At 40.0% G+C, this 16,401-nt stretch overlaps 1 protein-coding gene across 3 annotated transcripts in view; it reads right to left on the reverse strand.

Moving 5' to 3' along the window:
- LOC145397483 (ubiquitin carboxyl-terminal hydrolase 47-like) overlaps positions 1-16,401 on the reverse strand; it is a 36,792-nt gene that overhangs the window by 10,108 nt on the left and 10,283 nt on the right. For 2 of the 3 annotated variants that reach the window (XM_080270539.1, XM_080270538.1), the window contains exons 7-15: positions 15,912-16,091; positions 14,582-14,789; positions 12,793-13,028; positions 12,138-12,261; positions 11,756-11,943; positions 9,874-10,292; positions 8,073-8,175; positions 4,802-4,934; positions 1,156-1,270 (exon numbers count right to left, since the gene is read on the reverse strand). In XM_080270539.1, the coding sequence (XP_080126665.1) occupies positions 1,156-1,270; positions 4,802-4,934; positions 8,073-8,175; positions 9,874-10,292; positions 11,756-11,943; positions 12,138-12,261; positions 12,793-13,028; positions 14,582-14,789; positions 15,912-16,091 (1,706 nt within the window). The remainder of the gene's footprint in view (positions 1-1,155; positions 1,271-4,801; positions 4,935-8,072; positions 8,176-9,873; positions 10,293-11,755; positions 11,944-12,137; positions 12,262-12,792; positions 13,029-14,581; positions 14,790-15,911; positions 16,092-16,401) is intronic. The other variant, XM_080270540.1, reaches the window with a different exon arrangement.

Consider the following 16,401-nt stretch of genomic DNA (forward strand, 5'->3'; position numbering starts at 1 on the left):
CTACGTAACTGCAAAAGATGAAAGGATACTAAAATAACCAAACTAATCATGTACGATAATTTTGTATTGCATAATTTACAGGTAAGGCCATGACAAGAAACTAGCCTACATTTTAAATTGTAGTAAGTGACTAAGGCCCGTATAGGCAAAAAAAAAAATTAATTAGTTAACTGTAATATCTGGAATAAAAATAAAACTTATGTAGGCAAAAAATACATTGTCATCTTTGGCATATTGATAACACCCATATGGGCAAGAAGCTAATGTTTGATGTACAAGTAAAGCACATTTAAGTACAAAAAATAACCTACAGTAATCATTAAACACTGCAGAATTTTCTGACCCATTTTTGTGAGAGCAAACTCCTCCTTTTAACACCTTTATTCATTGCAGAAGCTACACTTGCATTAAGGGGCATGATAAGGAGGATTAACTTTTGAAATACAGCGTAAAAATATAAATGGTTGGTGAACTAGTTGATGGAACGAATGCTAGCGTGTGTTTAAACAGGCGCCCATGTTGCGATCTAGCGTGATCCGAGACTAAACGAATGACGATCGCTTTCCGCGCCGATACTGAAAATGACTTTAAATTACTTTCAACATATTTTTGCAGCTTATTATTTTTCAATTTTGTCCGAATTAACAGAAATCCGGATCAAAGGGGTTCGGACCAAAGAGGTTCTACTGTATGCACAAATGTTGGTGATAAAATACTGCAGTACAATATTTTATAAACTTTACTGGCAGTTTTAGATCAGCAAATAAAAACATCAAAACACTGTAAATTAAAACTAAACAGGCCATCAACCTGTGTAGCTTAAAGGTATCTTCATGGCATCTAACTGCATATTACCATGTCTCTCTTTCTTTTCTTTTCTTTTAATACCATTCCAGAATTTACAATATTTCAGTACAAACAGAAATGATAATGATGACAAATGCTACATTTGGCTTTACCAGCTCATGGTCAGTAATAACAGGATGTCTGTTTCAACATGATTTATATCCAACTAACTTTTGAACAACTTGGGTGATGCCAAAATCAGGATGTGAAAGAAATGGTTTTAATCAGAGGAAAACTACCAATAAACACCTTACAAATCTGTACTATACTAAAGAACTCATGTGCAGTGAAACTAAGACTATTTCTAACCTGTTTGAGTAGATTTTGAAGAGCTTAAAGTGCTGGTGTGAGACGCCCACCCAGCGCTGCATCTCCTTCTTCAACTGGCCCACCGTGATCCTCTTGTCAACATGCACACGTAACACTGCCAATAAAACAAGGTTAGTAACTTCACCATCACTAAATACAGGATGGTCTATATACTGCACCATCCCTGCCACTCAGCAGGTCATTTCTTGTGTGTTGCTGGGACAGAACAGTATGTATTACCAATATTTAATATGCATAATTTTCCACTAAACACTGGTACAATAAGCAATGTGTCCCGGTTACATCAGTTTACAATCTATTCCATCATGTATTCTTTTGTACCCCATCATGAGTGTAAGGGCCCGGGACCAGGCTACTCAGTCCCTACACTTATGGCAAAGGTGACCAGCTTTGCATGCCCCTGAGTGGTATAATGTGAGCAACAAACCCCAACCACTCTATCTATCTATTGCCAAACGCCTCAATCCCGTTTGGGGTGGCCACAAACAAATCGCCTCCAAGTCGCCCTGTCCCCCGCCATTTCACTGCCCTGCTCCCAACTCACACCCCCCTCTCTCATATACCTCTCCATCCCATCCCTCCATCTCATCCTCGGCCTCCCCCTCCCTCTTCCCCCCTCCACCTCACTCACATACACTCTCTTCGTCAGTCTTTCACCCTCCATCCTCTCCACATGGCCAAACCACCTCAGTGTGTTCCTCATAACGCTTCCTATCACATCCACATCCACACCACAACGCTCCTTTATATCCTCATTCGTCAGCCTGTCTCTCCACGTGACTCCGCATGCTCCTCTCAAATAACTCATTTCCACTGCTCTCACTCTTGACTTATGTCCTTCCAACAATGTCCAAGCTTCACTTCCGTAAGTTAGAGTTGGTATCACAATACAGGTAACTCGCACGGAACACGATCTCACGGAACGCGCTGGCAATTATACACGGTAAGGGCTGGGATACATATAAGACAACGTAAGATTAAAGAACCATTATGAAAACTACAAATTAACGCAGGAGAGGCCTTTGAAAGATCAAATCCTCGAACGTCACCGCAGCGAGCTGTTTGTTTTGATTACGTGACGATCTAGGCTGGAAATTATTCAGTGAGTGAGACATTCCCGTGTACAGTAGCAAAGTATTTGTAAGTTAAATATTTACAGTACTGTACTGTTCTGGTAAGTTTATGTGCAACTTAAAGTACTTTTAAATAACGTTAAAGCAAGAAATAAAGTCTTATAACCAGTTTACCTGATATGCGGCAGAATATTGCCTTTTTTATTTGTTCGTTTTTTCCACAGTACTGTACAGTATTTGTAAGTTAAATATTTACTGTTCTCGTATGTACTGTACTTGTAAGCACCGAAATAAAGTTAAATAATTAAATAAAGCCTTGTAACCAGTTAACCCGAATTATATGATTACCCATGAACGGCGTCGGAATATTGCCTTTTTTGTTTGTTCGTTAAACTCTTACTGTACTGCTTTTCTACAGTACTGTATTTGTAAGTTAAATATTTACTGTTCTGGTATGTACTTGTAAGCAATTAAAGCATTAAATAAAGCCTTGTAACCAGTTAACCTGATTTATATGATTACCCATGATTGGCGTCGGAATATTGCCTTTTTTGTTTTGTCTTGGTATCTTTACCTATTTGCTCAGGTTTGCTGTAATGGTTTGGATCATTCGATGCAATGCAACGTCTAGAAAACTGAAAACTTTCGGGAAGTGAACGAAAATCTGGGACATGAGACTGACCTTGACTTCACCCTCTCATGTATCATCTGTCAGTTCACCACCTGCTATCGTGATGAGTGGATGTACAATTTTTTCGCTCGTGGCCATGCCTAACCACACATAGTTACACCCATTATCTCGACCCAGACAGAAAATACAATCTTTTTCCTCCCTTGCAAAACACAAACAACCACTCTGTTTACGAGACAGCAATATATATTGCGAAAATAACAAGGTAAAATGATGAACGTAAAATGATAGAGAAAGATGAACATGTTTTGACGGAAGAAGTATGTTTTCCCCGTCTGTAAACGTATTTATTTCTGCTTTGTATCTGTATTCGTAATAATTAGACTTAATGTTAGTTCTGAAACTGCATTACGATTCTATTTTTAGCCATTCTCGTGGTGTGAGAGCTGGAAGTTGTGACACAACTTCCTTATTGCTAATGGGACTGACCCTCCACTTTATTCTCCCGTGGCAGAGTCTAGCCTTGGAGGACGTGCAGTTTTCTCATTTAGGACTGAAAATTCAACTCTTTCGCTCCCTCTTCCAAGCATGGGCACAACGGTAACGTAAAAAATAATTCGAAACTACCATAAACGTATATCAAAAAGGTGAAAATGTATTCATAACATTTTTTTTTTTTTTTTCCAGCCATTCCTAACAGATTATGTACTGAAATAATTCGATATCACAGTACTGCATTTCTAAGTTAAATATGTACTGTTCTGGTATGTACTTGTAAGTTAAAGCACTGGTACCAGTTAACCTGATTTATATGATTACCTATGATCGGCGTCGGAATGTTTCCTTGTGTTTACGTACAGTATTTGTGTGTTGAAGTTTTGCTCTGGAGTACTGTATTTGTGAGTTATAACATTAAATAAACCTTCTAACCACTTAAAGTGCTTTCTAGTGATTACCAGTGACAGATAACAGCAAAACAACACATTTGGGGGGTCTAGGGAGCAAAATACGGAGTAGTTTAAAAATAGCGATTTCGCACCTAACACGGCACGGTAGGAACGAAACCCACGTGTTCCGTGCGAGTTACCTGTACTGTCATGTAGTAACTTTTTCACTTCCATGCTAACTTCCCTGTTTCTTATCACTGCTTTCAAAGAACCAGCAACCTTTCTTCCCTGCTGTACCCTTTCAAGCACTTCACCCACCAAACCTCCATCCTTACTCATCACACTACCCAAGTACTTAAACGTACTCACTCCTGTTATGAAAACCACTAGCGGACCCATCTGGTTGGAGTACCTTAATCCAGCAGGCCATCAGGTAACATCTGGCTACATGGTTACCACCCAACACAGTGAATGGTTTCCTGGGTTACAGGACACCATATGACTTGCCACTCTGTGTCAAGTCATCTGCATAAGCCACTCAAGCCACCACATTCATACCAGCAGACTGGGCTGTCCCCATTACACAATACATACACAAGGTGAATGTCAACAAATGAACTACAGTACATTGTACTACTTAATACTTTTGGTCATACTATTAAAACTAAGAACGTGAAAGTGTGGTCAACCCCCCCCCCCGTCCTTTTTTTTTCTTTAACGATACCCTTGATGATGACAGAATGAGTCACACTTTTCTTTATCACTACTGACTTCACTATGTAATGTGAGGTGCAAAGGGAACACATCAAACTATCACAGGTATTCAAAACTTGTTGGTGTTGTCCCAAATTCATCTGAATATGAACCAGTGGACTGCAGGCTGATGATGAGGAAGATATGAATAACCAGGTAGCTCTGCCCAGTTATATCGGTGCCAGTGTGTGACGGTGTCCCTCTCCAACACCATCGAAGTGGTCAAAACAGCAGATCACTTTTCATAACAGACTGACTGAAATAATCCCAGCACAACTCACTCTTTTGTCCAGTGTCCTCCTCTGTGAAGTACTGGGCCCTGAAGTACCGCCGCACCTCTGTTTCCCGCTCATCCTCCCCCCACACAACCTCTGTGTCCTGGAAAATAGGCAAACCCCATCCTGTGTCATCACCCTGCAAGAGATAACACAGGGAGATGCGGGTTAATTGGGTACAAGCAAAGGGTCAGCTGTGAGCCCAAAGATGGATGGTGGGTCTGTGTGGCTGTCTTCACTATCCAGGCAAACACTGCACGTCACACCAGAACTCCAACCAATCTCCATGATTAAATGCAAAAGAATACATTGACCCTATTTCTAGTAAAACTTCTTGCATCTGTGCGAGTATATGGCATTGAAGTACACAGCTTTCAAAATACAGTACTGTATAATGGCACGCCACACTACTGTTGATATAAAAACCATTTTGCATACATGGAAATATTAAAATTTAAAATATGGTATTAAAGTTTAATTATAATATGTACTACTACAGCCTTACTTTACTCATTCAAAAAATACAAGTTAATGCCAGTATAACAAGGGATAATTTGGTAGCTTGTGTTCACTCCCATGAAACAAATGAGGATGGGCTGGAGTCTGAGCTGATGTAAGCACTGTTTTGGGTGACTGTAACATTTGATTATAACTGGTTTTAAAATGGTGATATGATAATGAAGGATCTCTTCCACATTATCACAGTCATCACTTAATAGAAGTTGCCTGCAGTTTTTCATACCACATAATTTTTAGCTAAATTAGTAAAGTGTGTCTTAAGTTAATTTGTATACAGTCCAATCATACTTAGCTAAACAGAAACCAATACCATCATACCAAAATGAGAAGCAATAATGAATGTAATGCAAAACACAGACCACAAAACAAACATCCATATTGGCTCAGTCAACACATCAAACTGCCTCAAGTATGTACTGAGGCACAGCAAAACAACAAAATAAATTCACCAACACCAGTAGATATTATTGACATTAGATGCATGCCAAACCACAGGCAAAAGAATATAAGAATCATCCACAAAAAATACATAAATAAATTGGTAAATTCAATACAAAAATACATGCATTATTAACTCCTCCAGCCATATTTCATTCTTGCTAACTCTTTATTCAACTCAGGAGAGATTTTCTGAACTGGATGGGTTTGATTTAGGCTTCATTTTTTTCTTAACACAGGGGTTCTCCTAAACAGAATAAAATACAGTAATATGGTAAATGCAAGAATATATAAAATTAGATAATCAGCTTATGGAAGTTCAAAAATGATCAAAATACAAGTTCTACTCACTCAAACCCCTTGCATCTGACTCCCATACATACAGTTACATTGCCCATATATTTTGATTCTAAGAAAAAAGTACCATACAGGAAACTGTTTGGTCTGATTCATACACAATATTCTTATAGCATTCAGGGATCAAAAGAAATACTGGGATCAGCATTATGAATTTCAGTAAACTCTTCTGTAACACATTAACTGTGGGAATAGTGGGCTGTTCAATCCTACAGTTCATTACATCCAAAGTTCAACAATAATTTTATTCTGTGAACTCAGGTTCGCTACACATCTACCCTTGTTTATCGGACATACTACAGTATCCTAACAGTTCTCATATTGTGCTGTAAACTTGTGTTGGTTCAAATAGATACTACACTATTTATACTACTCAAGCCATCATGACATCATTCACACAGCTGACTGCATCCACTGTATATATCCAACCTTTTCTTTGGTACCATATATAAAGAGACAATTCAGCTGGTTCAGAGTTCATTAAAGCTGATATTCAGTAAAATGAGGTTTAGTAAAAAAAAAGCTTACTATTACTTAAAGAATGATCCACACAGGCATTCTAATACTGGCTTTACAATGATAAATGAAAAGAACAGTGGAGAACACATAATATTATGTTGTATACAAATGACTGCAGCTATAAAATTTATCTCCTTACACTATCACATCAAATTCTGGAAACAGGTGACCTAGCTGCTGCAACTTTCACTACATTTTGTCCAGTGTATGATTTAAACAAAGCTTGATACTACAATGGCAGGATATTATTAATTCTAACTTTCTTCTGCTTAAGAAGTTACCGTACTAAACATCACTCTTCCACCACAGATTAGTCAAGATCAGGTTCTGTCACTGTTTGTTTTATCTAATTAAGTATGGTACTTATATGTGCACACACTGATTTGGGAAGGTAGTTCTATTCTATTCATTCAAGCCAAGTCTGTCCCAAAGTGTAACTGCAAATACCATACGCACCATCTGTTGCTGACTTGTATGCACGGGTAAAATCAGTCATCACTTTCCAAACAAAGTACTCTGACCACAAGAGGAGGGGAGGGGGTGAATCTAAATTTCACCACATCTTGGTGGTGGGCACAATCAGAATTTACTGATAATGGAAAATGTTCCCCTAAACGAAGGAAAGGGGGTTTCTGGGGGATTTGATTAATTTTATCCCCCCTTATTTAAAATTCACACCGTACCATTAGCATCTTATTACACACAAATTAAAATCAACTTCACACTGGCAAAGGATTACAAGCTCTGATTTACTTTGATTAAGAAAAAAAAAAAAAAGTATGAGTGAATGTGTATATTACTTAAATGGTGCTAGAATTATATCTACTGTGTATGAATAATAATGACAATATGCAATTATGATAATCTGCACACTATAACACAGCAAACACAGGCAAATATATTAATAACTAACAAAAGCATACACAAATTTCTATTAAAAAACAAAAAAAGTAACCAGGTAATCAAAAACTACACAACAAAGTATTAAAATATCAGAGTTTGTTTCAGACACTTCAAAACTGCATCATACATGTTGCTGGGAATGACAATCAGCAACCACTGCACCAAAAATATATATCAGTCACTGGACAAAACGATATTTCAAAAACATGTGATAATCACACTTCCATTGCAAAACCTCAACTTCCTGTACAGTCAGGGACAACAGTTTGCTTACTATCCCCCTGAAGCTATATCACATTTAGGAAACATCCATCAGCTTCTTCCTTGATGTATCATATCAGAGAGAATATCTACAAGCGGAGAAACACGACAAGTTTTGTTCAGCTTTAGTAAGATGAACCAGCAGAGGACAGTGAGAAACAGAAGTGAAATGTTAGGTCACCTTTTGACCACCGCCATACATTATCATCACTGGACACACATCTCTCATTACCTGCATGAAACTTTACCAATGCCATCCATAACCAAACAACCTACAAACCTTAGGGTCACGGGTGTTGTCCTCTGGTGAAGACACATTCCTGTAGTCTGGAGAGTTACTGGCATCAGACAGCTTATCTTCTGGTGGGTCTCCTACAAGAGTCCTGTGGGTAGAGTTGTGCAATAAATAATTTTAACAATACTGCCAAACACTAGAAGCCTCTCCCTTGATATTAAGACATATCAAATATTTTTTCTTAAACTCTTCTGTTTGAGGATGTCATTTCTAGTGTCAGTAATGTATTCTTGCTACATATATCCATCCATCATCTATCAGCCAATCAATCAAGTATTGCTCCATCATGGGCTTATATATATGCCCAAGACTAGGACACTCTGTCTGGACAGCTAAATTTAATGACCAGCTGCTCACCTCAGATGGGCATTACGAGAGCAATAAACCCTAACCACTCCTAGGAAGATCTTCATAGGTAACACCTGGCTGAGGCATTTTAACCTACTAATCCAACTGGGTTGACACAACATACAGGCCTACCCTTGATCTCCCTGCTTGCATTATACACTATTATATAACGGGGAAAGTACATGAATGAACTGTTTTTCTGCTCAAGATACCTTTTCAAACTGGGGGTTATATTTAGCCTCCACTTATTCCTTGACAACAAGAGATCTTCCCAAAGCTACAAGAAACATCTGGAGGTAGCTAGAATAAACCAATAAATGATATCAAAAGACTGTGAAATTCCATCCATCCACCATCCAATCCTACACTGCCTCATAAGGAGAGTAGGAGCCCAGGGCTAGGCAAGATGGTCCTGACATTTGAGAGTGACCAGCCTCACTCATCCCTGAGTGGCATTACATAAGCAATAAACCCCAACCACCCCTTGGATAGAAACCTTCACCAGCTCAATCCGATTGGAGCGCCGTAATTACCGATTAAACCACCAGGTGCCAAAATTTGGTTATATGGTTACCACCCAGCATACTAAATGGTTTCCTGGTGTACAGGAAACCATATGGCTTGTCACTCAGTGTAGAGTCACCCACATGCAGAAGGATGAGGAAAGAATGAAGGAATGAAAGGCAGAAGAGGGAGTGTAAAGTCACCCATAGGCAGAAGGACGAGGAAAGAATGAAGGAAAGAAAGATAGAAGATGGAAGGAAAGAAGGATGGAGGAGAGGACAGGGCAGACACCTGAGAGAAGCACTACATTGAGTTAGTGGATGGTGAGCGCCCCCACCTACCACAAATTAATCTTTAGAAAACTAGTGTCAAACATGGGCTGCCTTTTCAGGAATCTAAGACATATTACACATAATATTTTAAAGAAAATATACAGTAAATATCTCATGTTAGACAATCAATCCTCATTTCAATATAATATGTAAAATAAAATATAACAATTAAGTGCACTTTTAACTTTACAGTAGGTTTCACTATGCAAGAATTATTAGTAGTGTGCCTGAGGTACTTGGTAAGAAAAAAGGAGAAACAGTTAGAAAACTGACAGGTACTTGGATGAAAGCATGGAATTAATTGTATTTTTGAAGAAAACAGACAATGTGAACACTGTCATCAGATGATACACTGAGTGAATAACCCACCACAGGTTCAAAAGGCTAAGTTACAATGACAAGCATCACAGCTGGTGATGCATAGCATCTGCCCCATCATTACCTATATGCAAGCTCTCAGTTACTATTGTGAAACAGAAGGAAAACCAAATATATGCAAGCTTCAGGCGACTATTGTGAAACTGGTTATACATTAAATAACTAATTAACTAAATAAATACCTGGTACTGTAATAAATAAATAAATAAATAAATGGTGCTGACCTGTCACTATCACTAGTAAGAGATGAATCTTCACTGGCACTCTGGTCACTGTTGACATGAGAGGATCCAGCAGCACTGTCCTCACCCCCTGCCTCCTCCTCCCCATCACTGCTGCTGCCTGCCGAAGCTGAGGGCAGCACAGTGGCGACTAATGTGTTGGTGGATGTACCAGAGGATGTGGCACTAGAGGTGGCTGATGCACTGTTTATTGCAACTGTACTGCTCTCAGCTGCAGTGGCAGCAGAGTCTGTGGCAGTGGCAGCTGTGGCACAGGAGGATGAAGAGACTGGGGAAGATGATGAAGAGGAGGTGGAGGAAGATGATGATGGACTGGCTAAAGAGGACATCATCATGGCGGCTCCCCCACTGCCCTCACCCTCTTCACTCCCAGGTGTTTCTGAGGCTCCCTTACTGCTGATCTGTCCACAAACATTTGGAAAAAAAAAAAAAATCAGATTCCTGATATTACTATTATAATAATACTTTAAAAAACTAATGAGGGCATGCACAGATTTCCACAATTTACTGTAAGTTTCACACAGTGGGATAAACTCAAATGTAATGTTTCCAACAAAGTGCAACATGCCTGTGCTGCCAAAAAACATTTACCATCTGCTAGGAAAGAGTTGTTGTTAAACACAGAATTGCAGTTTAAGCCAATGTTACTGCTACACAGACACTGTGGCAGTTACGGTACCATTATGACCTGTCAAAGTGTTGCACACATGGATGCTGTTATTCTATTGTACTTGTAACAAAATTGAACTAAGCATTTTGGGAACTTGACGGAATGCTACACTTCACTCAAATGTCAGCTGACTGATCCTTGTATCCTTAAGAAAGCTCCCTGACAATAAAACAATGGAAGAAAAAAAATCTATAATAATTCTAAGCTGCCAAACATGAAACATGAATGAGTGGTCCAATATAAGAGGAGTAATTAATGTCTATGTTAGGAGTGTAATGGTGTATGATAATGAGACCTCGGCAATAAAGAAGGAGGATATTTGTAGGCTCAAACATACAGAAATGACGTTGATTAGATGGATGTGTAGTGCGTCCTTAAATGTGTGGCCTGGTAGGACTAGGATTGCAACTGAAGAAAGGAAGGATGGGACTTGTATATATATATATACTTGTAATGAGTAGGGGTAGATTGGGACGGTTTGGACAAGTTCAGAAGATGGAAGATGACAACTGGGTGTGGAAAGTGTGAAGTGTGAATGTCAGGAGTTGGGCTGCAAGGCATTCCAAAAAGGACCTGGGACAAGGTCATAGTGTGTGACCTCAGGGATAAGGGACTGATCCCTGAGATTAAACAGCATGGGGAGCTGCCATTAGGTGACCGAGGCCTACGCATGCAAGCATGTTGGAGTCTCTTTAAATTATACAAACAATACAAAAGTCAAGTGACTGCAATGTGTGCAAAAATTGGTGTGGGATAAATCTGCTGAGAACTGAACTGAAGTATAAGGAAAAAATTATTCTTTAAAGGGTATGACATATTCACACAAGGGGGACCTCACATGCTGAAATAATAAGGTGGGAAGTGGAACAAACGACAGTGGGTGCAACTGCCAAGCAGAACCAATGGCAACCAAGTCAATCAGTATCTGGAAATCATCCAAACGTGCAAAAGAATCATCTGCTACATAGTACATATAGTTCAATTAGCTCTTTTCATATAGTTACTGACTTCACATCCTCTCAGGGTCTAATAATACATCTCCACCATTAAGTAACTCCATAAGACAGCATGCTCTCTGCAATAAGTGCACAACTAGTTAAGTTCTTAAGTGACCTTTTTAGTAATCTACAATTTACTGTGCACTTGAAGGCCAAAATGCACATCAGAAAGGCAATGGTTTTCTGTATCACTTACCCCACTGTCCTTGCTGGAACAACTGGCTGGACTGGCAGCAGAGTCAGCTGGGGAGGTGGCAGTGGTGGTGGTTGAGGCTGTGGTGGACGTGGTGGTGTTTGCTATGCTACTTCTTGCTCTCGTACTGTTGCCCTCCACAGCCTCCTCCTCTTCTTTGTATGGTGGGATTTGCAGCTCCTCCAGGGCCTCTGTTGATGGACCAGCAAACTCAAACATACGAGGTTCAAAGGGAAAGCTAGGAACACCATCATCATCATCATCATCATCATCATCATTATTATCATCTCCAACTTCTTTTTCCACCCTCAGGATGGGGTGACAAGATAAATGATGTATAACTAAAAGTGTGTTTGATGAATAACTAAAAGTGAGTTGTAGTTACCTTTGCTTGTGTCCGGGAGGGGGCAGTAGAGGGTAATGGTGTTCTCATAGCGGTCTAATATTGAGAACATCTGTGATCCGGAAAAGAAGTCTGTCCCTTCTACACCAGATGCTTCAACATACACCTGTCAATGGAATGAATAGATAAGTGACTGGCTATGCTGTAAAATTAAGCAGTGGTCATGCAAGACTAAAACACGAACAATATTCTCTCAGTAAAAAGCCTTCAGCAAGTACAGTTGAAACCCTTTAAGGTGGACAAATAAACTGAGACAGACATTTCCAGAGTGAGTTAAGAAACGTTAGCTATAAGTATGGTACCAAGTATGGGTCCCAAACTTTACACCTGTTTGTTTCATTATCATTTTTGCTGCTGATTGAATAAAATTCTGTATAACTTTTAAATGGTGAATGATGAACTAATATCCAGGTAAACTGATAAATTCTGGTACCAAAATATTATTCTACTTTTATGAAGGACAACCAGTTATAAAGGAACCCCCCCCATTACACCATCTTAAAGTTGTTTTACTGTACTGTACTCACAACAAATCTTATCAATAGTCCTCTTACTCCACCTAAGCTTTTATCTTATTTTCTATTTTCAGAGGCTCAAAACTGCTCAAAACAATCTCTCTAAGTTCAGGTCTTCCTACCTTATTTGACCTATAGAATCCCTCCATCTTTAAAGTTTTGGTATCGGAGGTCAGAGGTCGGAGTTCATTGTAGTAACGTTCTAAGACAACTCTCATGTGGTCGGGATTAAGGTCAAGGGAACGGCCAAGCTGTTCCTTAAGCTCACGGACAGTCATGGAGAGCGCCCCACGCACACTGTAAGGTCCCTCCACCTCTTCTGTCTCCAGGTTCACAATGTGGGCTTTGATGGTGGTGCCTGCAGAAATAAAGGCAATATATTTCTTAGTCTTCTCACACATAGTTATCTCTATCATTCATCCTGGCACCAAACAATTTTTTTCATTTCAGGCTCCTAATTACATAGCAAACTGGGCTCTGAGGGCAATGCATGCATAAATTAAGGAAGTCTATTTATTACCCTTTTCCCTGGTGTACAAGAAACCATTATACTACAATGGGTGGTAACCACATAACCAAATGATGGCTCCTGGTGGTTTAGCAGGTAATTAAGGCACTCCAATCAGACTGAGCCAGTGATGGTTTATATCCAAGGGGTGGTTGGAGTTTATTGGTCATGTAATGCTACTCAGGGATGAGTGAGGCTGGTCCCTCACATCTTAAATGTCAGGACCAACTTGCCTAGCCCGGGAATCCTACACTCCTCATGGGGCAACACAGGATTAGATGACAAATGAATGAATTCTATATTGGTGTCATTAATTCACCCATCCATCATGTAATCCAGTGTTGCCCCATGAGAAGCATAGCAGCCCAGGGCTAGGCAAGTTGGTCCTGACATTTAAGATGAGAGTGACCAGCCTCACTCATCCCTGAGTGGCATTACATGAGCAATAAACCCCAACCATCCCTTGGATATAAACCTTCATCGGTTCAATCCGATTGGAGTGCCATAATTACCCACTAAATGACCAGGCGCCATAACCCAGCATTGTATATGGTTTCCTGGTGTACTGGAAACCATTTGGCTTGCAACTCAGTGTAGAATAACCATAGACAGAGGGAAGAGGAAAGAATGAAGGAAAGATAGACAGATGAGGAAGAATGGAAAGAAAGAAGGAAGAAAGGAAAGGGCAGGCACCCAAAAGCAGCACTACATCAAGTGAGAGGGAAGAGGAGAGAATGAAGGAAAGATAGACAGATGAGGAAGGATGGAAAGAAAGAAGGAAGAAAGGAAAGGGCGGGCACCCGAAAGCAGCACTACATCAAGTGAGTGGGTGTCATTATTCATATTATTCATGTTGGCTCCACAGGATTTTATTCACACAAGGCCCCTGGCTGCACAGGGGGCAAATATGACTTCCGTACAGAACTGACAACTTAGTAGGGTTAGAGAAAGGTATAGAATTACTTTGATATGCTTTACTTTATAGAAGTTGACCTTTTTCTATGAGAAATATCATAACTTTTTCAAAATATCTCATGAGACAGTGACACAAAGGATTCACAAAGAAGAGGAAGGACAAAGTGATGTTATTCAAAATAAGAGGCAAGTAATGTGAAATGATACTGAGTATTAAGATGGAAGAACTATGTTTTATAGGTACCGGTTTTAAAACAAACATGGGTTTCTTTTGCCCTAATCAGAAGTAACGGACATGAAGATACTAAGCATACTGCAGCAAAATTGCATACCTGTATACAATTTCCTGGGAAACAAAAACATAATTGCTTTGCAACTGACAACTATCAACCAATTTTGAAAATTATTCTTGAAAAAAATACAGCAGTAGGTATTCATTACACAACTGGCCAATAACAACTACTAACTAAAATCAAGTCATTTCTCACCTCCTGGCTTGTAAACCTCAAACTGTCGTCCTTCCTCACGAATCTCAAGGAGGAGGTCAAACTTGTATGAGGACCGGACACCCCCTAAGACCTCCCAAATGGGCTCATTCTCTTGGCCCTCAAAGGAACACTCCAGGCTGTCATGGAACTCCTCGTACTTCACCAGACGACACCGCTCCAGAGGCACAGATCCCTCCAGACCCAGCTCCTGTGATATAACAACAATGGTAATAATAATAATACTGTAATAATATACTAATATCATCATCATCACCATCATCCTGACTTTTTCCCATATATAGATGGGCTATCTTATGAGTTGTTGTTCTTGTTGATCAACCCCAGTCTGTCTGGCTAAGCAGATCATCAACTGCTGGCAAGCAACTGCCCCTGTAGGGCTGTCCCATGCAGTGGACCAATGTTCCCTTGCAGATGACAGTACCTCACCACAGTGAGGAATATGATTATTGTGGAGGTTAGGTTCCTGGATGGATGCCACATTTGTGTTTCTCCTTCCAGTTAATAGGGGCACCAGAGCAGGTTTCATTTTACCCCATTATTTGGTTACCATCCCTCACTGTAAATGGTTTCATGGGTTACAGGAAACCATTAGGATACTTACTCAGTGCAGAGTCACCTAAATGGAAAGCAGAGTAATTAAAGTAAGAGGAACGAAAGAGAGAAGTAGAAAGTGATGCGGTCTAAAACTGCCTAATGGCAGGAAGAGTGAAATATGCTACAATATATCACCAAACTACAGAAGTTAAAGCAGCATTTTGCTTTCCCACATACTAGAATTCAACTTCGTCAATCCAATGACATATTTTTCATTACTGCTACCTCCCCCATGTGACAGTACAAAAATTAGGAAAGATCTTCTGATGTGAGGGTGTTAATGAAGAATTTTTCTGTCCTCTCTGGTTAGAAGAGTTTGTCTTAAGCTGATGAAATAGTCTGGCGATGGCAAAAATACAAGAGAGAATATGTCATCGGAGTTGCTGCCGTCACTTAATCCTGGTCTGTCTGGCTGATCAGGCCTCTCTACCACATGCAGTCAACTGCTTCTGTGGATCTGTCCTTCAGGTTGAGTACTGGACATATATCACACAGGAATCTGGCCTTCCCTTGTGGTGGACACCACCCTGCTAGTGTTGGACCTGGGTCCCTCCCCTTGGGCAAGGTGGAGGGAAATATCAAGAGGTTTGGCTCCCAGGTGGAGGCTGTAGCTGCCCACACAGGCTGCACAGCACCACCAAGTGCAGGCTCCTCATTAGCATTGCATCATCATGATTAAAGTGGATAAAGGAGGACTGACATAACCTGCTTTTACCTTATGTGCAAGCTGTGTTGTCTCCTTGAGTGTGGCATCCTTGTGTACTCTTAACTTCCTCTCCAACATTGTCTGGGAGCCGGGAACTTGGCAGAACAGTTTGATACGACATGTACTGCGCTCCAGCTCTCTCTGCTCTCTCTCCACTGCTTCCTCCTCCTCCATCCTTTCCACCAGGTCCTGAGGAGACAAAATTACCACTATCATCATCACCATCAATATTGTATGGGACTTTCCAGGCTATATTCCATTCACACCATCAGCATCATCATCATCATCATCATCTATATTTTATGGTTCTTTCCATCTTACACTCTGTCCACTTTAACATCATCATCATCTCTCTTTTTCCACTCAAGTATCATGTTATGTAGCAAAGAAAGTGCAGTGATTATGAAACCAACAATTTACAAAATACACAGCCATGATACTTCAGTCCGAGCACTGACTATATCCATTCCTTCACTATGAAAAGTAGTTGATCTAGCAT

This window comes from Coenobita brevimanus, chromosome 41 (genome assembly GCF_032717465.1).
Source record: "Coenobita brevimanus isolate Jiangsu-jjx chromosome 41, ASM3271746v2, whole genome shotgun sequence".
NCBI classification, from domain to species: domain Eukaryota; kingdom Metazoa; phylum Arthropoda; class Malacostraca; order Decapoda; family Coenobitidae; genus Coenobita; species Coenobita brevimanus.